Raw genomic sequence first — 23,680 nt, forward strand, 5'->3', positions numbered from 1 at the left:
TCGGGAGCCTCCGTTTACGGCAGGATGTTTGCCAAGCCGTCTCCCGGCATGCACCACTTGCATAAGATTCACCATTGGGAGACCAATTCCACTCGGATCACCCTGCCACCATCCTATCTCAAGAGTGGGTTTTTCTTCCAGCCGTCAATGTTGTCGCTGTCCAGTGACTGCGGATTCAACTGATTCGGAATTCACCTCTAGCTCCAGGGGTCGGCTACCTGGCGTTATTCAATGGCGACTTTGGTAAAACAATCAGACGCAAGCACCAGAGCAGCCGGATCAATTACACTCTGGCGGTGGTCGCCAGCCAATGTTTGTCCTTGGACCACTTAAAAGGGGCGTGGACGCCGCTGGGCTGCAGCACGCACCAGGCAGACAGCACTCGTGCTGTCAACTGCAGGTATTGGCGTTGACACACCCAAACGTGTTTCGAGCCAGCCTCGCTCGCCATTTGGTGTCTGGTGGCGTTGTCACCTGTTTAGGTCGCGCTGACTGTGGTGCAGAAGCAGATCGGGAGCGTCTATGAAGCAGCCGACCTGGACATCTTCCTCAGGTGACCTTGTAAATTGACGGTATCGGGTACGTAAAATGAAATTGGGTACGTAAAATGAAATTGCGCAACGTCAGCGCCGATTCGGCCGATTCGTCCTTCCTTGTGAATACGTTTCACGTCACGGTATGTCAAATGATATAAACGTCAGTCCGTGTGTTTGGAGCATTCAAAATATCCATTTCGCGTCTCATTTGTCATCTTTCAGCGAGGCCTCCGATGTGACTGTTCCAGTTGTCCTGTTCCTGTGCGTGTGTCTGTACGCGCCGGCGTTGATGGGATGCAGGAGAGCAGACATCGTGTCCGAGCAGAGTCGCCGAGTCCACTACCTTCACGACAACTGTCCACGGGAACCGCATCTCTATGCTGTGACCGTCCACACCGGCCTCCGCTCTGCGTACAAACTGAGTGCAAAGGTAAGGCCGTCTTTCAACAAGTCTCTATCCGATTCTATGAGAGTAGACGTTCAATGTTCCAATCACCCGTTTGGCAGGTTTACGTAGCACTGTACGGCGGCGACGGCACCTCACAGACAAGAGAACTATCCGTCCCAGGATGCACGCTTTTCAGGAGGAACTCACGAGACACCTTTGTGCTCAGGTGACATCCAAGCATATTCAAGTAGCCCTTTCAGACAAGACAAACATTTGGAGTCGCTATTCCATGAGATGAATTTAACACTTCCAATGACGTCACAGTGCAGCCGAGAGCCTGGGTCCCGTGTGGGGGGTCCGCATCTGGCATGACAACTCCGGACCTTCGCCACATTTATTCGTGAAACTTGTGGAAGTCTCTGAGGTCAGGCTTTTCTTCCTGTCGTGTCGTTGATGCTATGCTCGGCAACATTTGGCGATCTCGTGTGACCGCAGCTGGGGCAGGCCAACATGGAGTCGCCAACGCGGCTCTTTGCGGGCCAGTGTTGGTTGTCCGCGAGCAGAGGCGACGGCCGCGTGGAGAGAATGCTGCGCGTTTGCACTCGTGGAATAGGAGTAGCTCGGGTACGGGCTTGGATCGGCCCCTGTTCAAACCGAGGAATCGCTTCGTCTTCCTCATGACGTCTGCACTTGCATCCGCAGATGATGCGTCTCATGCTGTGTGACTACCTGGCAGATTTCCACATGTGGATGTCTGTGTACAGCTGCCCTCGGCCTCACTCATTCACACGCACGCAAAGACTGGCCGTATGCCTGCTGCTATTTGCGGGCTACGCGTGTGTCAACGCACTGATCATAGCGCAAACGGAAGAAGCGGTGGTGGGTCGAAACAAATCATTAACCAACAAACAAAGTCCATGCGTGAGTGTTGTCAGATATTCGCAAACGGAAGAAGCGGTGGGTCGAAACAAATCATTAACAAACAAACAAAGTCCATGCGTGAGTGTTGTCAGATATATGATGCCAAGCTTCGTTTCTACAGCTCCATTTCGAGGCGGGCACGACTGCGCTATCCGCTGTGTCGCTGACCGCCGCGGTATCAAGTGTGGCGGTGGCGTTGCCCATGGCGACGCTGATAACGTTCCTGTTTCGACTGCGTGAAGTGAAGTTGACGATGGGAGAGGAGAGAACCCGGACTGCACGGGACCCTCGTGAGGGTAACGTTGGTCACGATGGTCAAGCGCGTTGCATTCCAGGTGGTGTGCGCTGATCTCCGATGATGTCTCTGCAGTGGGCAGCACCGACTCCGTTCGGAAGAATTATCAGCCGGTCGCAAGGGACGTGAACAACGAGGACAGCGAAATCCAGACAGAAGTCATTCAGAAGCGGATGCGCCTTCAAGAAGGAGCCCCTTCTCGGGCTGGAAGCGAGGGAGGCGGCTTTCAGCTGGCAGCCTGCTCGGAACGCAGACGATGTCTCGGTCTGTTTGATGAGCTCAGACGGAGGACAAAGAGAACGGCTCGGCTGCGGTGTCACTATCTGGCCTGGACATTGTGCCTGCTTCTGTCTTTTGCCGCTCTACTGATCACAGCATTGTTGGGGCTCAGGTATGCAATTGATTCTGATGGTATCCTTCTATAACTTGGGTCACCTTCCTTCAACAACATGAGTTTTTGGAGCTATCGGTCCTTCCAAAGAGCTTGAACAGAGATTCTGCAAAGTTGGATTTTGTATTGGAGTGGTTCGGCGCACTCCAGCCTTCAAATTGGAAAGGACAATTTTGATCGATTCCAACTTCACATTGGCGGAACGACCGCTTCCTGGGAGTTAACTCCTGAACTTTCACAATCAATCCATCACATCACCCTCACTTCATCTTGACTTGGCGCTCCTGTGACATCATTGAGACATCTTTTATCATTCGCACCTCACTCCAGTGAGTGTTCTGTTTATTGTTGTTGTCGTCAGGTTCAGCAGTAGTAAGCTGCAACTGTGGCTCCATTCGACCTTCCTCTCCTTGGCGTCGTGCTTCTTCCTGATCCAGCCAATTGGGGTAGAACCTAATTTCCCCCTCAAAATACATATCTGACGATGGGAGTTAACTCCTGAACTTGCACGATCAATCCATCACATCACCCTCACTTCACCTTGACTTGGCGCTCCTGTGACATCATTGAGACATCTTTTATCATTCGCACCTCACTCCAGTGAGTGTTCTGTTTATTGTTGTTGTCGTCAGGTTCAGCAGTAGTAAGCTGCAACTGTGGCTCCATTCGACCTTCCTCTCCTTGGCGTCGTGCTTCTTCCTGATCCAGCCAATTGGGGTAGAACCTAATTTCCCCCTCAAAATACATATCTGATTGCATTTCCGAATAACGCCTCTTTGCTGCCGCAGATCCTTGCTGTTGGTGTGACGCTATCCATTTGGTACAGAAATAGAACAGACTTCCAGAGTCCCTCCAGAATCACGTTGAAAGCGGGACAGCAGCTCACTTGTGCTCTTCGGTCGGACAGCTTCTCAGATCTCAAAAAGGTGAAGACGGCAACATTCGGTTTCATCGTAAATCCGGCATCTCGCGTCTCCCGTTGCAGCCACGTCATTTCTGACTTTGTGCTTTTTGGACAGCGCCGGCGAGCGAGATTTCTCCGTCTTGTGCGCCCGCCTACTGTTGCGGAGCTGAGGTTGACTCGAGCACGCAGAAGCCGCGAGGCTTTCATTGGCGAAACCCTCAGGTGAGTGTCTTCATTTACTAAATGGAGGTGGACCAGCCTGGACCTCCATCTGCTGGATGCTTCAAGGTTGTTGACGGAGCTTTTCAACTCTGTGGGCTCTTTTCTATCTGGCATACTTTCATGTCCATCTCTTCTCTTTGTCCTTCAGGGATTTGTGTGTCCTTGTAGCCATGCTCCTCCTGATGTTGTGCATTGCCAACGGCAGCTCATTCAGTGACCACTCCCGCCTCAATAACGCCATCAGACAACAAATTACTGGGTAAATGACACAAAACGAATCCAGAGACAATGTTGTCCAGCAAAGATGCGAGAGAAATGGAAAGGAGTTGACATTTGTCTTTTTTGGCAGAGGGAGACAGGGGCCCGCCTTCACGTCCATACGGAAATACGAAGACTGGCGCAAGTGGATGCAGAGCAGTCTGCTTAATTTCCTGTATAAGAATCCCTCTGCTGCAACAAAGGTCTATTTGACAGCACAGCAAACTCAACTTCTTTGGATTGGTTGCGCCGTAGAAATCGCGAGCACTTGTGATCTCGACTCAGATTCACATTTCGTCACGTGACCTCAATGTGGCTCAATAGTCTATCTTCCAACGATCAAAGACCTCGATTGGGCAGCCGCTCGTATGAATGACGCAGCTCTTTTTTTCAGAAAAGATCATCCACCTGCTTACCGTCACGTGTCATTGCTACACGGTGTGCTCACCTTGGCTGCGACCTCGGACGGAACTCTGCGCTTAGGCTGGGCCGCACAAAGTAAGGATCCAGCACGCAATGTTAGAGCGAGAACATGATTGATGACGCCAGTGAAAATCTTCCCCGCGCCCACATTAGGTCCGAGGCCATGGCGACACTTGAGGCCCTGCAAGGTGACGGCAGCTGTGTGGCAGTGAAGGTGCAATTGGCCATGTATAGCCCCGCCCCCGCCTTGTTCACCACCGTGACGCTGCTGGCTGAGCGGAGCCCCGCCGGCGCCATGTTGACGTCAGCCGCTGTCCACTCAGTGAAGGTTTACCACACGCCTACTGTTTGGGACTACGTCGTCACCGTCTGCCAGGTAACGAGTAACATGACAACAACCTCGCCAGGACACCGGATGAGCGAGTTTCCCGCTTTTGTTTGCTATCTAGCTGCTGTTCCTCTGCTTGTCCCTGCTGCATCTCAGCGTCCAAGTAGGCACTGCGTGGCACAAAGGCTTGTTAGGATACTGCGCAGCACCCTGCAACTGGCTGCATGTAAGTGTTGCATCCGTGCATTTTCGAAATCCACTTATCCTCGCCGGGGTCGCGGGCACACGGAAGCTTATCCCAACTGACATCAGGACCGAATTAAGAAGGACCGAAACGGAAAAGGGCCACTGCATAACTGAAACATCAAGCTTTGCTGCCTCTGATGTCAAAGCATGCCTGACGAGTTGACAGTCAGATTGACCTCATGATATTTATGTAAATCCAACATATGTGAATCGGTAGGTAATTCTCCAAATGGTGATCTTCCTGTACTCTTATCACGACATCTACCGCTCTGTGGAGTCCATGGAAGTTGCGGAGCTGTTGCGGAGGACCGACGGCAAAGAACACGTGGATGTCAGCCTCCTGGCCGCACGGGAACAAGTGAGAGAAAGACAGAAGACGAGAGAAAGGCGGCCGTTTTGTTTTCTGTGCGAATGACATCGCTGACGCTCGCTGATATTTTGCAGCATATTCGCTCCCTGCGTGGCGTTCTGCTCCTCCTCCTCACTGCAAAATGTGCGACCATGCTGACGCTGACCAGGAGGTCGACGACGCCCGTGACCCGCTTGATCCCAAACCTTGTATGCCGCCCGTTGATTGGATGAAAGACTCCAGATCCTTTTTGAGAGATTTTTTGCGAATTTAGACGTACAAATGTAACAATATCAAATCAATTAACCATATCACCATCGGTGGGCACGTAGAAGATTGACATCCAAAGCTGACATGAATTACTGACGACAGGAAGTCAAACACAAGCAAACCCACACGTCTCAAATGCCAACCTCCCGAGGGGAGATTGTAAACATTTTCAATGAGAAGCGATCAATGCAATCAGAATAGACTCCACAAGGCAAGAACAACGTGATATCTCTCAGCTAATTAGCCAAGAAAAAGAATGATGAAACTATGTCTAAATAAAATGCAAACTACATGATACCGGTTTAACATTCATATGAATAACAACTCCTGTCGCGTTTTTTTGCCCCTTGCAAAACTAATAAAGGCCTTTTCTTTTCTATTCTTCTATCCCAGATGTCAGGTTTCATCCCGCTGCTGGTTGGACACTCCTTTCACACACTGCTTTGTAACAGCTGTGACCACAAAGCTATCGGCGGTCTCCTCCGATCTGGACACTCGTTCCTAAGCTTCCGAGGCCTCTGCCTGTCCTTCGCCGCTTCGGTACAAGTGCCTCACAATCAACAATACCGGTTTAAATTTCTGCTGTGAAGTGTGTTACAGCATGCGCTGCTTCGCTTCGATTTTTTTGTCTCTTTAGATGATGGCCTTCGTGTTCTCATCAGGGAGGAAGCCGCGTCAAAGCAGGAAAGATGTGTGCACTGTGAGAGAATTAGGCGGCTACATCAGACGGAGGGTTCGTGAGCTCACTGGACACGAAGAGCAGGCGAGGCCTGCTGTGGAGAGCAAGGTGAGGAAAACGTTGCTTGATCTTTGAGAGGACCCCAAATCACACGACCCCCTTGTGTTTCCAGACTTACTACCTGGAGGAGTTTGAAACCGTAGTGGATGAGCTACTATTCAAGCTAAACAGGCTGCACGCCACACTGCCCCCTGTTGCTCATCATGTCCACATCGACGACAGCCCTGTACCCTCACCCACCTCTCAGGTCTTAAAAACAAAACAAAAAAAAAAAAGGACATAAGCTGAATGTTGCTGCATAGCCAGCCTTAACTCTTTGTCTGTATTCCAGAACAGTGAGAGAACACGCTCAACAGAACCAGAACCAGAACCACCGGTGAATGCCACGTCACTCGAATCTGCTGAAGGCCTTCAGAATAAGGAGTTCTGGCCGACATCAACACGGTTTCTTGAAGCAATCATATTTCAAATGGCTCTCACGAAGCGGCCCATTCTAACATTTTTATGCCCTCTGGTTGGTCAGACCAGGCTAAATTCCAAAAGTCAATCTGTAGCAATGTGCACACATGAATCCAGGAAAATAATCATCTCTGACCATGAAGACAATACAAGACATCTTTAGCTATGTTGCGCTTTCACAAATATTTTGTGTTTGATATTCGATGAATATTGATATGCCTCCAGAAGATGCACTCTTGTGCATGACACATTTGTGTGCCAATATAGAACGTTTCTGTGTGGTATTGAATGTATTCTATAATTGTGCCGGTACAGCGGTTATGTGAAGCCTGAAAGTCCAGGTCCCCAATGCATGGCCTGCTACTGATCAATAACCTAGGCTAGGACAGTTATTAAATCATAAGTGCAATGAATATTCATATGAAAAATATACAACAATCAAATTAAAAACATTAAGTGCAGCGGCAACTTTACATGCCCACCCGTGCCACATGATGACGTATTCCTACATGTCGTACACCAAAGACCCACTGTTTAGCAAATCCAAAATAAAACAATCAAATACAAGTACTTACCCTTTGAAGCAAAAAAGCACTTACCCTAAGATGTCTGCGGACAAGTGTTGGAGAGGGAACAGGAAGGTGTCTGCAGAGTCATGCTGTCACCTAGTTGCATTTTGTAGGAACTGTAATGCTGGAATCATTCATGCAGGAACTTGTCCACTGACACTTTTGTCCAATACTGATTGCTTAATTTTGACTTCTTATAGTCATTGTTAAAAAAAAAAAAAAAAAAAAAAAAAAAAAAAAAAGATCATTCATGCAGGAACTTGTCCACTGCCACTTTTGTCCAATACTGATTGCTTAATTTTGACTTCTTATACTCATTGTTTAAAAAAAAAAAAGAAAACAACAGAATAGACCTCCGAAATGGAATCATGACTGACATTTAATTACTTGAAAAGTCACAACTTGTTATTTATCCACAAACCAAATCTACAACAACAACAACGCTGCCGGTTCAGCACAACACACGCTCGTGGAAAATGTTTGTTTGCCCAAATCAGTGACAGCGGTGTCCACCCGAGGAAACCCCATTTCCAAACTTTCGGGCCACCCGAACCCTATTCCGCACAGGTCACGAAAGAAACAAAACACTGCCCCTTAGTGGTTGGAGGTATAATAACAGAAAAACATTGGACTCCGTCATGTGAGGTGCGTCTCTGTTTGGCAAAACGTGTTATACTGAAAGTTTTTTTTTTTTTTTTTTTGGTCATCTGTGACAGAGCGGCATTGCCACGACCAAGTGCCAGTGGTGGAGAATCCAAATCTATGGTGGAGGAACTGCAAAGTGGACGAGCGGAGTGTCTTTCAGTCCTAAATGATGCTCTGGAAAGACAAACTAGCCATGTGACCAGGAGAAGTGACAGCTGTTTGACTCGTAAAAATATTACGTGTCGCACAACCACTCAGGCACCTCATACAGAGGTGTTGGTCGAAGTCCTGATCCACAATGAGCCTTTGTGAGCGTTTTTAAACCTGCACATCTTCATTGGTGGCTGTGTACTGGAATATATTTGCATTTCGGAATGAATAAAGAATATTTTTAACAGCTAGACATCCAACACAAACTGTATCACATCGACCCTAATTTGTTGGTTATTTAACTACAGTTGAGGCCAAAATATCAGACTCATCTCAGACTTGCAGACTGGAATACCTGGAGAAAACTAACGCAAGCACGGGGAAAATACCCCAACACCCCACACTGAGATTTGAAGCCTGAAACTTGAAATGCATTCGCGTACTAAAAAGAATACAGCTTGTGTCTGTGATCACATCAAATTATGCTGGCATACTTAATGTTGGGGCTGGGCGATGTATTGATATATTCTATAGTTCTCTGGAGTAGTGAGATAACAACCTCCATCAAGCCATAAGTCCCTTTAAGTCACTTCGTTCGTCGATCATTTGACTCAGAATTGTTTAGACAGCAGTAGTAGTTCTGCAGTCAGGTGCTATCGTTTCAGTCGGTGCATAAACATTTGCAAACACGAGGATCCCAAGGCGATTTTACAGTGAGTGTGAATATTCATTATGCAATGACAAATACGTTTTGCTCCTCTGAACACGACAAACGTTTCTGACGCGCCATTTCTTTGACTATCGCCCGCAGATAAACAAAGCAGCGAAAGCGCGTTTCGAGTATCATAGAGGAAACGATTCAACAAAATTGACCAATCCGGCGCGTCTACGTTTTCTGTTGGCTCGTGGAGTGGCGGCTTGCCATTGGACAAAAGGCGGCTGCGACGACCAATCAGAACTTGGCAAGTCAGACAAGTTGCAGACCGGAGAAGGCGTGAACGTCGCGATTAGCGAAGCGTTTATTAGCTTGTAAGAAACCACAAAGCCAAAAGGCCCACCTGCGGTGATAAATTAAGATTGAACCAGACTCTTTGAATTGGTTGACATTCAAACAAATACAGAACCAAATTGTCAAATCAGTGGTTATTACCAACGAGGCCTAACCGTCTTCCGACAATGAGCAAGACTGCGTTGCTGCTCATTGTGCTCCTCGCCGTTGCCCACTTGACGATTGTATGCCGATGTGAAGATGGTGAGTTTTTCAACGCAATTCTCAATATCGTCAATAGTTAAGCAGCAAAACTTAAGGATGCTTTATCATTTGCGTGGGGAAGACGACCATCTTAAACGTAGTCGAAGTTTGAACGTCATTTTGCAGAATGGTTTGTTTTCGTGGCGCCCAAGCTACAGAAAGGTGTTAGTTCATTCTGCCATCTTTCGCCTGCTTGCTCCAGAAGAATACGAGGATGGGGAGAACGAGAACGACAGCGACGAAGAGGAGGGAGGTGACGAGGAGGACGACACTGAAGTCAAAGAGGAGAACGGAGTGCTGGTTCTTACCGATGGAAACTTTGACACTTTCATGGAGGGCAAAGACACCGTGCTCATTGAGTTCTATGCGCCATGGTACCTTAGAAGCAACATTTTATGGGGGGAAAATGAGAATACGCATGCAATACTACAATCAAGGATAATGTAGCATGTATCTTTATGGGATTATAATGGTGTATTTGCAGCTAAAACTATTGATACAGGAGATTAAAATCATATTTACAAAAGTGTTCCTCATTTGCTACCGTGCCTGTTTGCTGAGGCGGTGCTGTCTTTTTTTGTGCAGGTGCAGCCACTGTAAACAGTTTGCACCAGAGTATGAGATGAGCACTTGCTACCGTGCCTGTTTGCTGAGGCGGTGCTCTTTTTTTGTGCAGGTGCGGCCACTGTAAACAGTTTGCACCAGAGTATGAGATGATCGCGCAGACCCTAAAGGAGAATGATCCCCCCATCCCGGTAGCGAAAGTGGATGCCACCGAGGCCAAGGACCTGGGGAGCAGGTTCGAGGTGTCGGGCTACCCCACCATCAAGATCTTGAAGAGAGGCCAACCTGTGGACTATGATGGAGACAGGACGCAGAAGGGTAAGTCATGTGTAGTTTCCAACGTTTTTGGGGCGTTGACATTCTTTGAGAGTAGAGTTGAACGACATATCAATTAGGGGAGACATCTCAATGTCATAGGGTGGCTGCAATTTAGGGATATTCTTTGATTGAGAGTAGAGTTGAACGACATATCAATTCGGGGAGAACATCTCAATGTCATAGGGTGGCTGCAATTTAGGGAAACGACAAGTTTGAAGAAGTGCAGTCCACAACTATGTTTTACATGTCATTGTTTTGTGACTCTTGACAAATTGGAGCGATCGAGCCATTGATTTGTTTGCTTTGTTGTCGTAATCTGATTTATGATTGACTGACTTGACATTTGTTTTATCGGCTGCTAGAAAAGTTGAGCTTCTTGTTTACTTTCAAACTCAATTTGTAGCAAACGTGACTGATTGTCATGCGCGCCGTTATCGTGAGTTTATAATTTCAGTGTCCCGGCGCCCTCGTACCTGTCAACGGAGGCTTCAGTCTGGCTCTTTTTGTTTCTTCCGGCAGCTATCGTGGCTCGTGTCCAAGAGATCGCGCACCCTGACTGGAAGCCTCCACCTGAGGCCACACTGGTGCTGACCAAGGACAACTTTGATGAGACGGTCAACAACGCCGACATCATCCTGGTGGAGTTCTACGCTCCGTGGTCAGTTCCAGCCGCCCGTCAGTTATACATCCCAAGATGAACCTCCTCAAATGTGGTTCAGTTTGCAATATACAAATACAATCGGCGTACTTCAGCTCAGCTGGCCATTGAATTAAAATCTCAGCATTTCTTTGGCTTGTTTTTGATTCCAGAGTAAAAATACAATCATATCTCTCGGCCCAGGAATGCCTCGGAGCATTCGAGCTTCTTGGTACGAAATGAGCAATGCAAATTGAATTACTCTGACAGGAACGTAGGTGCACTCGTTACTGTAACCACGACACCAGGGGTCTCTTAGCTCGCGAAGATCCGGTTCATTCCAAATGCCAGACCGAAGTATTCCCATCCACCGTGTTTGTGCTCCGCTCGCAGGTGTGGACACTGTAAGCGTTTGGCTCCCGAGTACGAGAAGGCGGCCAAGGAGTTAAGCCGGCGCTCGCCGCCCATCCCCCTGGCCAAAGTGGACGCCACGGTGGAGAACGAGGTTGCCTCCCGCTTCGACGTCAGCGGCTACCCCACCCTCAAGATCTTCAGGAAGGGCAAAGTGTTCGAGTACAACGGGCCCAGAGAGCAGCACGGTAGGCGGCGTCCACGCCGCACGCCGGCCCGTCGCGCCGACGATGTCGACTCGCGCTGAGTTGCTGCTGCTTCGCCTCCTTGCCCGCAGGCATCGTGGACTACATGGGCGAGCAGGCGGGGCCTCCCTCCAAGCAGGTGCAGGCCGCCAAACAAGTGCAGGAGCTTCTGAAAGATGGCGACGATGCGGTCATTGTTGGCATCTTCTCCAGTGAGCAGGATGCGGCGTACGAGACCTACATCGAGGCTTGTAAGGAGGACACCTTGCAAATCCATTCATACCAATGAGTACTTTCCAATCATAACCCACAGTAGACGTGTCGATTACCTGGAGGGAATGTCTTTTGACCGCACCTATTTGTGACACGCTTGTGTCTGCGTGGCAGGCAACTCACTCAGGGAAGACTTCACCTTCCGTCACACCTTCAGCGCCGAGGTGGCCAAGCTGCTCAAAGCGTCGCCCGGTCAGGTGGTCATCACTCAGCCAGAAAAGTTCCGCTCCAAATATGAGCCAGCCTCCCACGCTCTCCCAGTCAAGGTACCGACTCTCCCCGCCCCTCCATCGGAATAATGGAGGTCGTCACCGGCTAGGGAATTATTTACATCTGCACAAGCTCACGCTGGACCAAAAAAGCCGCCTTTGCAAAGATTAGGCTCCACTTTTGATCGACACTGTCAGGCTTAGTGATTTAACAAGGTTTATTGTTGGAGTTGTCTGCAGTGGATTTAGAACTGGACTGTATCATAAAAACTCGATCTGACATTTTAATGCTTCTGATAAGCTAAGCTAAAATTGTCTTTTTTTTTTTTTTTTACCTCTGATAAGCTAAAATTGTCTCTTTTTTTTTTTTTTTGTATCTGCCAGGACTCCACATCGGTGTCAGATTTGCAAGAGTTCTTCAAGAAGCATACGATCCCTTTGGTGGGCCACAGAAAGCCGAGCAACGATGCCAAGCGCTACGCTAAAAGGCCGCTCGTTGTCGTGTACTACGGAGTTGACTTTAGCTTTGACTACAGGAAAGGTGCGTTTTGTTACCTAAGCCTGCGCCGCTCGCAGTCGATCTTAGACGACATAGCAAACGTGTCTTGCGCCTGTTTAGCCACACAGTTCTGGAGATCCAAGGTGCTGGAAGTGGCCCGGGACTTCCCCGAGTACACGTTTGCCATCGGCGATGAGGAAGACTACGCGGAGGAGCTGAAGAGCCTGGGCCTCAGCGAGAGCGGCGAGGAAGTCAACGTCGGCATTCTGGCCGACGGCGGTAAAAAGTTCGCCATGGAGCCCGACGAGTTTGACTCTGACGTGCTGAGGGAATTTATTATGGCTTTCAAAAAGGGTGAGCTTTGTTTTTTTTAACATAACAGTGTTCCAATCTCACGCGGTAGAGATCATGATGTGCATGCATGTCAACAGGCAAGCTGCAGCCCATCATCAAGTCGCAGCCCGTGCCGAAAAACAACAAAGGAGCGGTGAAGGTCGTGGTGGGAAAGACCTTCGACGAGATCGTCATGGACACCCAGAAGGACGTCCTCATCGAGTTTTACGCGCCTTGGTGTGGACACTGTAAAAAACTGGAGCCAGAGTTCTTGGCTCTGGGCAAGAAGTACAAAGCCGAGAAGAATTTGGTGATCGCCAAGATGGACGCCACCGCTAACGACGTTCCAAACGACGAGTACAAAGTCGAAGGCTTCCCCACAATATACTTTGCCCCGAGCGACGGGAAACACAAGCCTGTCAAATTTGAAAGCGGTGACAGAACAGTGGACGCCTTGAGTAAGTTTTTGGAAGAGCACGCCACAAAGTTGTCACACGCACGAGACGAGCTTTGAGGAGATCACGTACGGACTCCGAACGGGGCCGGGGACAACCCCAACAGTGGCCCACGGACACGCGGGGAGGTGAAGGGAACCAAGCGCCAGTGTCAAAGTGTTACTGAGTTGCTGTGAGGATTACGGAGTTCATCCAACATTTTCGTTTGTTCATTTGTTTCTGCTTCTTAAAAAGCATGTGAGCTTCTGAGGGTTTTCAAATAAAACAAAACGCCGGCGACGTGAGCCGAGGCTCCATTGTGACGACTCTTGATTGGACACCAATAGCAAATGTTACAAATGCAAGCGTTTAATGGCGTTTTCAAAGCGCTTCTTACATTTCAGTTGGCACCACGAATGGCAGGCATGAGTTTGCGCGGAGCGCTACTCGATAGGACAGCAGCATTTCTTTTTGGGACGGCGAAGAGTTAGCACGATTATCTGGCGTAGCAAAGTGCATCATGCATCATAAAATTGGTGTACGCGTGCTATTCTAAAAACTAAGCGACGTAGAATGGCTGCACTTGTTAGGATAAAGGCACTTGAGAGAAGGTTGCTACTTGGAACGGTTCAAAGTGGAAGACTTAAGAAAACTCTTTCGTGAAGCGCTGGTGGAAGGCGCTGATCTTATGCAGGACAATCTCTAATTTCTCAGCCGGGGGTAGGATGGTCATCCTGGACGGAGAAAGAAAACGGTTGGCTACTGTTGCCGTCGGCAGGGGGGAGAAGTTGAATGCCGTCTTTGACTGACCTGAAATGGAACGTTCCCTCTCTTTGCCCGAAGCCGCTACCTGGCACCAGACAGATGCCCTCCTCTTCCAGCAGCCTCATGCAGTAAAACATGTCAGGCACTTGGCCTTCCTCCTGTTAACGTCGGGATGGTGCTTTGGAAAAGGAGGACGTGTGGAAACCGAAACGATGCGAACACACCTTCGCCTTGTCGATGGCCTTCGGCGGCAGAGTGATGCGGGGGAAAGTGTACATGGCGCCCTGCACGGGGTTACACGTGATACCGGGCACCTTGTTGAAAATCTGCTCGGTCATCCTGGCCTTCTTTGCCAAGGCGTCCAGCACCGCAGTACGTTCCTGTGGGGACATTTCAGTTGGTCCACAGTGAAAATCCACACGGGGCGTGCGTCAGTATGAAGAGCTGCCGAGCATTTTCCAACCGGTCAAACTTTCGTCATTTGAAGCGGCTTGGGCCCGATTAAATTTGCACAATTGATTTTGTCACCCTCTTATGGCCGATGCAGGCCATGAGCCGCTGAGTCCTTGAATTCATTTCCAGAACATTGCTTGGATAAGGGAGGGTTACAAAAAAGGTCCATGCTTTGGAAAATGTATCAGTGCATCAAAAGACATCGGCCAGCCCCCAGTCTGAAGCTGTATCACATTCCGCCTTTACACACACAAAAGACATTGCACTAAGCGATGACCATAGTACTTATTTGGTGCCAATTTGTTTGCCAAGTGCATCCCCGAACTGTTATTAGTGGTAGTGCATGCAACGTATAACGATGCGGTTGCAAAAGTTGACATTTCCTTCAACTATGACTTGAGATGATAGACAGTTGGAATCCTTGAAGATTCTCACTGTTGAAGCGGAAGAGCGCACCCGCACGCCGCACTAATGGGCCACCCACAGCATCACTCAAATGGATTCGGAGCCATGCTGCACTTTCACGTCACTATTGATCCGATTCACTCAGACCGCATCGCCACACTTTGGAAATGGATTTCTCGGGCTCCGAAAGACATCTTCAATCACCGCGCTGATTGTCATACCTTCATGAAGCTGCTGTAGGAGGGCTCATCAGGCTGAGGGGGATTCACCACCAAGTCCAGGAGGGCCTGCCCGGGGACGGGGGGGCATAAGCGCACCGACACCAGCTTGACAAGTTGGGCTTTCACCGCCGGGTCCATGTTAACTATCTCCATATAGCCTCCACGGAATCCGCACCTGATCGTCACAGACACACGGGTGAGTGGAAGCGGAGCGCAGCTTTTCCACTTGAATGAACGTGAAATACGAAACCGGATTAATTGATCTTACTTCATAACAACACAAAAAGTGAGCTTTGACGCACCGTGCATCGGTGTGACCTGGATTGCAGTTTCCTGCTTGGTAACATTTTTCAATCTTATCTATTGTTTCGATCAAATGGAGGTATATTGACTTATTTCTTTTTGTCATTTCCAGTGACCGCCGCATGCACCATCACATTGATGGAGCATGCTGGAGTCTTGAGTTTCATGAACGCGACAAAACTGGTGTAACTCACTCTCCCATGTAGCATTTCGAGGTGGAGTGGAAGGAGGCCAACTCTACAGTACTCGAGTACTCTGGTCCCATCTCAAAGAGCACCTTCTTAAAGGAGTGAAACTTGCAGCCTTCCGCATACACGTTGTCCTGGTAGACCTAAAAATAAGCGCAAGCAAAATCAACACATTCTGAACAGTATTCATCAAAAGGAACGTCTCGACGCACAACACCGTGATGGGATTTTCAGAATTACTTCATCAGCCATGAGGAAGAGGCCCTCCTCTTTTGCAAAGCGGATCACGTCTTCAATGCACTGCCTGCTCTGGACCTGACCTGCGACACGGAAGACCCGGATTTGAGAAGGATCATGAATCTCGACGCAACCGGCACAAATGCACCCCAAAGTTTTGCAACAAATGTCAAATACGAAAAAAAAAAGGTACCGGTGGGATTTCCGGGGTTGATGATGCAGAGCACGCGGGGATGGCAGTGCTCCCTCGCCGCTCGGAGGGCCCTTCGCAACTCCGCCACATCCAGGCTCCAACACTTGTCCTCATCCAAGTAGTAACTAACCTGCACGGCGCCCAAGTCGGCGATGGCGGCCGAGTACAGCGGATACTGCGGGATGGAGATCATCACTCCCGTACGGGTACGACCCTCGCCGCTCACCATCAACTTGAGCAAGGTCTGGGATGCGGAGGCGAGCAGAGAGGAAGGGAGACGTTGGCAACCGTCGCCAAGCGAACGATAAACGACGCGTGTGAAGGTTGCGAGAAAAGGTGTTCACAATGCGAACCCACTTATTTGCAGCAGTGGCACCATTTTTTTTTTCGACTCCCCACTTTTTCACTCTGCCCATCTCCACCCTCTTTTTAATGATTAATTTTTTTAACTAGCCTAGTGGGCCGTGTCAAATGTCATTTTTAATAGTTGCCGCGAATGGCCCCCGGGCCATGGCTTGGATAGACAATGGTGCAGCGACATTGGTGGAGCAAAGACACGGCCGTGCAAAGTACAGCAGTTGATAACTAACTACGGCGGGTGGGGGGAAATGATTGATTGGGCCGCAAGCGCAGAAAAGCACCTCCGCGTGCGGCTGAAATGATCAGTTTGCTGGGAAAGTCACAGCGGGCAAATGACTTCATACCACGATGGCGTCGCTGGCCCCGGTGGAAAGGAAGATGTTGTCCGGATTGGATGGGATCCCGCCATCTCTCTTCTCGATGAAACGCGATACATCCTGACGGATGCACTCAATGCCCTGGCTGGCGCTGTACGCACCTTGAATGAAGATTAACTTAAGTGTCCGGCCGGCTGTCTCGTCCGATATTCACCGGGCGAGCGTGTCAATTATTGACACGCGCGCAAAGCGCAAACGCGTGGAGAGGAGGCGAAGTGGATGGCAGTGGAGTTATGTTCTGACCTATACTGTGACCTCCGCAGGCCTCAAGAATCCGCTGAGCCCGTTGCTTGGCATCCTTTGGAAACGCGTCGTCCTTGAGGAGCTCAGGATAAGCGCACATAGCCAGAACCTGCGGAGGACCAACAAAACGTGTTTGCGCGCAAAGCGATGCCGCGTAGGTGAATCTGATTTGCCCCGGTTGCATCATCCTTGAAAGCTCTTCATTGTGAAACAGGAAATGTCCAACCTGTCTGAGAAATGTGATCGGCTTCTGGCCCATTGCATGAGCGTCGCCGATGTTGGCCTTAATGACTTCTGTGAAAGGTTTCTTGGCACCCTGCGTACAAAATACAACACAAGAGTGAAGCGCAATCAATCACACCAAGTGATGCATTTATTGATAAAACGGGCAATACTGCCAGGAATGCTGACGTGCTCTAAACAAATGAAATGAAATGAAAAAAAAAAAAAAACATCGATAATGCAGACGTATCACAAGCTTCCACGCTGACGTTTCTGCACTCTTGGGTAAACGTCGCTCCTACTTGGCTCATTGCTGGCGGAAACCCCAACTTGTTCTTCATACGAACTTGTTAAGGCCCAAAGTGAGCGCAGCGGTGGCCCTGGCGCCCAACGAGCAGCACGTTTTTTTTCAGGTGGAAAAGGGGTCCGCGATGCTGCGATGACTGCACTTTTATCCACGGAAATGCGCAGCATGTCAATCACCTCCGAAGTATTGCTGTTCATCCGGCAAATGCAACCTTTACTCTTGTGCATGCATCATCTTTCACAGTGCCTTTTAGCTTTCTGGCGACTGTGAGTCCGCCGTTTCAAGCAGAGCTGCAACGATGATGTGGGTGGGGGGGCTTTGTGGTGTGATGAATCAACCCTTTTATGATTTGATTTTCTTCCTCATCCACTTAGCATTGATCTTGAGCTCATCCTTTATTTATTGGCCGCATTGTCCTGATTAGACCTCGCGCACTCCGCTTTGGCTCCCGCGTGTCTACCGATGGCCGCCAACGTGCAGCAGCTGCTGTCGTTTATCAGATGACGCAACGCGACAATGGACTTTGACACACTGAGTCAAAAGTAGACTTTGTCTTCGACGTTAACATGTCAAACGGCGCCAGTTGACATGCTGGCAATAGCGGAGGGCTACTCGGAGACGTTTACGGCATACGGCGCTGGGAAGTTTTGAGTGTCGGGGCGGAGACGCCGCGCTGCATTGCACAAGGCCGCGCATGACGGCCGATGCTGACCTCGGCCGACCTCGTTCGCACATGCCTTTCATTTTCAGTTTCAGTCAACATGCGTGTCAGGGAAAAACAGCTGCTTGTCACATTTTGGAGTTTGTAACAATGATTGCCACCCAACAAACGGACCGAGTCAAGCGGGTTTAGGACCCCTCAGCATGAAGCGGATGCTGCCACCGGAGAAAGCAGCGCAAAGTGGCTCCGAGATTGAATTGGGATTGGGTGCCTCACGTTTCTAGCCTGCGCATTTACTCAAGCAACAAAGGGGCTGCTGTTCACGGCGGAGGAGGAGGAGAGGAGCCACCAGGCGCTGGTTACACAACGCGGGCCAGCGAGGCAGGAAACGCCGCCGCTTAGTTGACATTTTAGTAGACATATTACTAAGCGGCTTTCCAAACGGGCTGACCTGATAAAAGCAAACGTTATTCACCGCGGTCATCAATCACATTGAGCTGCTTTGCTTTCTTTTCCTGACCCAAATGTCCTTCTCGACACTCTGCTGCCGCAAATCTGGGTCAAAGTTTCGTCAGGTCACCGCCACGCCCATAAACGCCGGCACACATTTACACATCGACGTCAAATCTGCTGAGCTGTCATGAAACGGTTTCCAGTCAGAGATCTGGCAGGACGCTCTCGCTCAGATGACAACTTCAAGCATCCAAACTCTCATGACCCAAAAAAAAAAAACATCGTGAAACATTTTTTCCAAAATAAAAAAGATTTTAATCACAACCTCACGCCTTTTAATCCGGTGAGATATGAATGTACAGATTCTTTGGTGCACCTAAAAAACAATGTTTCCATGTTTGCACCGTTTCAGGGTATTTGCCACACGAAGAACTGACTATTGGAATGGACTGCCGATGTCTTGGGAGTAACCGATGCAAAATGGAGGCAACATAGTTTGCCTCGTCCTCACCAACTACTTTTCGGTCTAAAGAAGGCTTTTATTGTCCCCGTTCCTTGAAAAATATTGGAAATAATACTTGCGTGATCGTTCATTTATTATATTCATCCTTGATCCAGGGCATCCCATCATAAGGGCGAGCGACCTGTTTATTTCTTGATTTACGGTGGACCTTCATTGTTAAAAATGCTTTCTTTGCCTGCTCCAAATGTACTGCGAGAGCCCCTGGTGCTCCCTCCCAAAGCATCAATTACTCTGCTCGTCTTTCCATGCGGCTCTTGACCAGATAAAAAGCATTGCTGGGCCTCACGCCGAGAGCGTCGTCCAATGAACTCTGCGGGCTGTGGGGAGGAGAGACAAAAGAGGCCGGAGAGAATGTTGCCTCACTTCTTATGTAACAACTTTGAGATAGACCACATCCTCCTCCAGAATCCTGGACCGCGCAGTCAAATCAGGCTCAAGCACTTATGGGCGCTTAGAGGACCAAAGACTGCAGTTAAGTGTCGCATTACAGCGGTTACGTCAAAGTCTGGCTGCAACGCCTGCCCAGCAGAACACATTGGATCAATACGACCGGGGGGAAAGCGGAATGGGAGATGTTTGTGCACTTGAGGGGGTCTTCAATGACATGCAACGTGTAATGGAGCATTTGGGAGGGGGGGGGGCAAAGCCCATGCAGCGCAGGGAGATCATGCAAACTTGAATGACAAAGATTCCAAAGCTGAACCTCAGAACTGTGAGGCAGACATGCAAAGCACCTCCGCACCATGCTGCCTTTTCGGGCAAGTATGTGCTGTCATTACGACTTCACCGCTGCTTTTGCATTGGTTGGTCATAGCCCACGACGCGTTCCGACTTACGTCGTCGCCATAGGAACGAAACTCCATCGCAAACCGAGGACACCCTGCATTTTGCACGTTTAGTTTCACGAGCGAGACGTCTCGGTACTTCCTGCTTAGACTTAAGCGAGCGCTTACGGCATCGGCTGATGTGTGAGAGGGGGGGAATGGTTTTCAAGTTGCCGGCTCAACAAGTGGAGTCTCGTCGCACTTGACTTTGAATTACCTCTCTGAGCTCCTTCTCGATCTTCACCGCCCGTTGCACGATGGCCCCTCGAACGGCGTACTCCACCTGCTTGATGTTGGGGTTCATCGTGTCCAGAGTGAGCACCTTCCCCCTGCGAGGCGCCCCGGTGACATCCGTCTGAGACATTTCGTCAACGCTGTACGGGACGTGTCGCTATTTGAAGACGACACCAAGAAGAAGAACAACAACAAAATCACAAACTGACGACGCGTACACGAGGAGAGAGCAATCGTTGCTTACCGGTCGTTCAAAGCCGAGAAAGGGGAACGGGCGGCAGACGAGAGGAGCGATGGTGAAGACTTAGTCTCCTCGGCTCTTCTGAGTCTCAAGTGACAGTTGAGCCGGTTGCCTTCTCATATAGACACACACGCAGTCAGGCGCGCGCACACACTCCACGCCACGCCACGCACGCACGCTCTCGCCCTGCAGAGCACGCGGTTCGTCGACGTCTTGGCAAACTTCAGAGAGGCGTGTGATGCTTTCAATTTCTGTCGGAAAACAGACAATCACCCAAAACGCACTTGCAGGACACAGAATTAGGCAGTTTCGCGCTCAACTCCAAGAGCCCGATCACGAAATCCACATTTCGAAAATTGATATGGCAATGTCTTGTATTTTAACGAGCGTTTTTTTTTTCCTGGCAAGGACTTCGAAGGCCACATCAAATCCGGAGGAGGGCAGATCAGTCGTCCAGTCAGATACCGACAACATCCAGCAGCAAGACAAATAAAAGAAAGCGACTCGGTAAAAAGCGGTCACTCGAGGAGGCAGAGCTTTTAATATGAACCTCTGCGTTGTAAAATGTCCCTAAAATTGAGGTCAGTGGCGGTATGCTAAACACACGGGGGGGGGGGGGTTGCGATTGACAGGAATCTAAATGATTGACATTTAACATTTCTACAAGGCGCGCAGTGGTATCCGATCGCGTCTCGCTTCGTGAAACTTCTCCGTCAAGCTCTCTGGATGTGCCGTGTCGCCGGAGACAGTCGGGCGCAATCCAATAAAAGGCAAGGTCTGAAACACGTAAGCCCTCGCTTTAGTTTTGAAGTTGTGTCCAAAGCAATATTTGAAATGTGCATTTGTTTTTGCATTCGCATGCAACAAATGTTCATTTCTAAGGCTCAGAGTTAGCTCTTCTGGGCGAGTGTTCGGTGTTTGTTGCATGTGACCATTAAACCGAACACAGATGTCCTGGAAGGGGCGTAGGAAAGACATCGGATACCCTGAAACTAAAAACAGTTTGTGCGCATGCCTGTGTGCAGCATCACGCAGCTCACCAAGTATTCTATTGACCCACCGTATAGCATTCTCGACAAAGGCCAAATCGCAAGGATTTGTATCGCAGCTCAGTTGCCACGACCGCAAGGCCACAGAACGGACAGAACCTTCGGGTACGCGACAACAATCACGAGATCAAATACAAGGGCTGCATCAAAAATGCCAAAATGAGAACAACTCGGAAGTCAAGAACGCTCAAAGAACAGATGTGTTCTCTAAAATCTCACCCATTGGAGACAATACTGACACTGTATCAGTGAATACCAAAACATGAGAAGCAGCGCTCAGTATGATGTAGTGCAGAGTTACATCACTCTACCGTAATACGCATACAATGTTGTTGAAATACTTTGAAGCCACAGGTGCGTTACTGTAGTTTGCGTGCACTGGAAGTGGCAGTGGCGCGTTTTTTGTGTTGCCATGGAGATGATTCCTGCACATGCAATGTGCTGACATTTAGGAAGGCAGAAGGCCTTTTGGGACAAGTGGCTGATACACCACAGTTCTATTTAAGCTTCAAGGGGAGGTGTGATGTGGGGGAGGGGGGTGTAAAAAAAACAAGACCGCTGAAACAGTTTGGGGATTGTGAAGGTCACTCAACTTTTCTCTGTTGACCGCAAGGACTTTGAAAAAGCAGAAAAACCGATCAACAATGTGTTATTTCTCCATTGTGGCAAAACTGACATGGCACCTTGTGTGCAAAGCAACGACCTTTGACACAGCCTCAGTCGGTATGTCGCATTTTGTCAAACAATGCGTTGTTTACATTTTGGAACAATTCTAAACAATGTAACCCATGAGCAATACATCAATTGAATGGGGCCAGATGAAAGTCCGTCACTCTTTCTGACATTGACTCTGCTTAACGCTTCAGGCCGCTGACAGACCGCAACAAATTGGCTCTGCGCTGCCATCTGCTGGGGAAAAGTGGTAGCGCCACCTTTGATTTTTGAAAAATCGCCAAAGTCCATTCTGAACTTTGACATCGGTTTCTTGAATCTTCGCATAGAAACTCCCGATTGTTGAGTGAATCTGTTTTTTTTTGGGGGGGGAGGGGGGCACACCCTTACTCCCAACTAGTTTCATGCATGTAGCCCAGCAGTGTAATTCTGCCCAAAACGCCATGCAACCAAGATTTCAAATCAATCAGATGAAAATATTCCAAAAAATGTAATTTAGGGAAATGCCCAACCCTAATCGTGGATGCTTTGATGCATTCGCCCATGCCAATGACTGTATTTCCCATATTCAGAGTTATTCTGTCTCTAGAAATAGTAAATCTATCCACATTCCGCCAAAAAGATTGATCTGTCCAAAAGTACTTGTCGACTTAAGTGAACGTGACATCGTTTATCCCCAAAATAACAAGACACTGCCCACGGTTCAATTTGTCATTTATTTAAGGAACAAATAAAAATGTCATGCTGATCATTTGCCCCAAAAGTACTTGTCAACTTAAGTGAACGTGACATCGCTTGTCCCCAAAATAAGAAGACACTGCCCACGGTTCAATTTGTCATTTATTATAAGGAACAAATAAAAATGTCATGCTGATCATTTGCTCTTTTCCAATAATTCACATCACATTCACAGAATGTCACTTTAGACCCCAGTAGCCACTCCCATCTCTTCTCCATCCAATATCCCAATATCTTGGGACCGACTCTAGTCCACCGATCATGTAAAACAACAGGTCATGAAAGTTCCACACAGACTAGATTGCTATTTGCACCGCCCACATTGTGATGCGTCGTCGTCAGCGGCTGACTTTTCAAGTATTCCCTTGCTAATTAGTTCTGCGCTGGACATGAAAACCATTGAACGGCTGCTTTGCGACGACGTTCTGTGGAGCTTGCCATGAAGTCAACACGGTGTGCGTGCGTCTATGACCGCCATAAGAGAATGAAATTCGGTCGTGAAAAGCCAAGATGCCCATCGGTGAGGGTTTTTACGCTCACGGTGGACTTGAGGTGGACCCGATCACAAACAGGATGCGCGGCGGCACCCCGGATGCGCACGTGAGCCTCGCTGCAACTTGGCACGGCTGTGAACACAATCTAGCGCGTTGAACACGAAAAGCACCAACTTGGCGGTCTCGTCAACTGTTAAAACACGAAAAGGACACAACCGCAAGCCTGCGAACATTCGAAGAGACAAGGCAAACTGAAAAGACAAGGCAACAAAAGCTGGACGTAGCGAGAATTTTTTAAAAAAAAAAATC

The 23,680-nt window shown here is 49.0% G+C and overlaps 3 protein-coding genes across 6 annotated transcripts in view; 2 read left to right on the plus strand and 1 right to left on the minus strand.

The window, feature by feature from the left end:
- pkd1l1 (polycystin 1 like 1, transient receptor potential channel interacting) overlaps positions 1-8,343 on the plus strand; it is a 22,349-nt gene extending 14,006 nt beyond the window's left edge. The window contains 22 exon segments of the mRNA XM_019875535.1: positions 483-553; positions 759-966; positions 1,044-1,150; positions 1,249-1,348; positions 1,420-1,548; positions 1,627-1,800; positions 1,967-2,141; positions 2,216-2,531; positions 2,893-2,977; positions 3,111-3,248; positions 3,320-3,457; positions 3,551-3,657; positions 3,806-3,916; positions 4,492-4,714; positions 4,788-4,892; positions 5,130-5,270; positions 5,357-5,470; positions 5,925-6,071; positions 6,169-6,318; positions 6,383-6,517; positions 6,602-6,714; positions 8,015-8,343. Coding sequence (XP_019731094.1) covers positions 483-553; positions 759-966; positions 1,044-1,150; positions 1,249-1,348; positions 1,420-1,548; positions 1,627-1,800; positions 1,967-2,141; positions 2,216-2,531; positions 2,893-2,977; positions 3,111-3,248; positions 3,320-3,457; positions 3,551-3,657; positions 3,806-3,916; positions 4,492-4,714; positions 4,788-4,892; positions 5,130-5,270; positions 5,357-5,470; positions 5,925-6,071; positions 6,169-6,318; positions 6,383-6,517; positions 6,602-6,714; positions 8,015-8,255 — 3,228 coding nt within the window. The 3' untranslated portion in view covers positions 8,256-8,343.
- A 702-nt stretch (positions 8,344-9,045) lies between these two features.
- On the plus strand, positions 9,046-13,520 carry pdia4 (protein disulfide isomerase family A, member 4). 2 transcript variants are annotated; one of them, XM_019875541.1, is made up of 10 exons: positions 9,046-9,345; positions 9,551-9,719; positions 10,022-10,227; positions 10,747-10,885; positions 11,258-11,463; positions 11,553-11,711; positions 11,848-11,999; positions 12,327-12,483; positions 12,562-12,795; positions 12,873-13,520. In XM_019875541.1, the coding sequence occupies exons 1-10, from the start codon at positions 9,270-9,272 to the stop codon at positions 13,286-13,288; spliced, it is 1,914 nt and encodes a 637-aa protein (XP_019731100.1). In that variant the 5' UTR covers positions 9,046-9,269; the 3' UTR covers positions 13,289-13,520. The 2 variants fall into 2 exon arrangements, with proteins under 2 accessions (XP_019731100.1, XP_019731099.1); XM_019875540.1 differs by having other exon boundaries at positions 9,047-9,345; positions 9,548-9,719.
- Positions 13,521-13,561: 41 nt separating this feature from the next.
- On the minus strand, positions 13,562-20,642 carry LOC109519168 (alanine aminotransferase 2-like). 3 transcript variants are annotated; one of them, XM_019875544.1, is made up of 12 exons: positions 20,422-20,642; positions 20,161-20,317; positions 17,180-17,269; positions 16,954-17,062; positions 16,678-16,811; positions 15,974-16,217; positions 15,784-15,863; positions 15,550-15,686; positions 15,053-15,227; positions 14,198-14,353; positions 14,019-14,131; positions 13,562-13,942 (listed from the first exon to the last, which is right to left on the minus strand). In XM_019875544.1, the coding sequence occupies exons 2-12, from the start codon at positions 20,305-20,307 to the stop codon at positions 13,852-13,854; spliced, it is 1,476 nt and encodes a 491-aa protein (XP_019731103.1). In that variant the 5' UTR covers positions 20,308-20,317; positions 20,422-20,642; the 3' UTR covers positions 13,562-13,851. The 3 variants fall into 3 exon arrangements, with proteins under 3 accessions (XP_019731103.1, XP_019731102.1, XP_019731101.1); XM_019875543.1 differs by having other exon boundaries at positions 20,161-20,338; XM_019875542.1 differs by having other exon boundaries at positions 20,161-20,334; positions 20,422-20,640.
- Positions 20,643-23,680: the final 3,038 nt, after the last annotated feature.

Source organism: Hippocampus comes, unplaced genomic scaffold, assembly GCF_001891065.2.
Source record: "Hippocampus comes isolate QL1 unplaced genomic scaffold, H_comes_QL1_v1.1 scaffold226, whole genome shotgun sequence".
In the NCBI taxonomy this organism is placed as follows: domain Eukaryota; kingdom Metazoa; phylum Chordata; class Actinopteri; order Syngnathiformes; family Syngnathidae; genus Hippocampus; species Hippocampus comes.

Coding starts and splice junctions, on each gene's coding strand:
- pdia4 (XM_019875540.1), top strand. CDS start 9,270: ATGAGCAAGACTGCGTTGCTGCTCATTGTGCTCCTCGCCGTTGCCCAC. Junction 10,886..11,257: donor GTGGAGTTCTACGCTCCGTG/GTCAGTTCCAGC, acceptor CTCCGCTCGCAG/GTGTGGACACTGTAAGCGTT. Junction 11,712..11,847: donor CGAGACCTACATCGAGGCTT/GTAAGGAGGACA, acceptor TCTGCGTGGCAG/GCAACTCACTCAGGGAAGAC.
- LOC109519168 (XM_019875544.1), bottom strand. CDS start 20,307: ATGTCTCAGACGGATGTCACCGGGGCGCCTCGCAGGGGGAAGGTGCTC. Junction 15,228..15,549: donor TCGAAATGCTACATGGGAGA/GTGAGTTACACC, acceptor TGTGACGATCAG/GTGCGGATTCCGTGGAGGCT. Junction 14,354..15,052: donor CCTACAGCAGCTTCATGAAG/GTATGACAATCA, acceptor ATGTCCCCACAG/GAACGTACTGCGGTGCTGGA.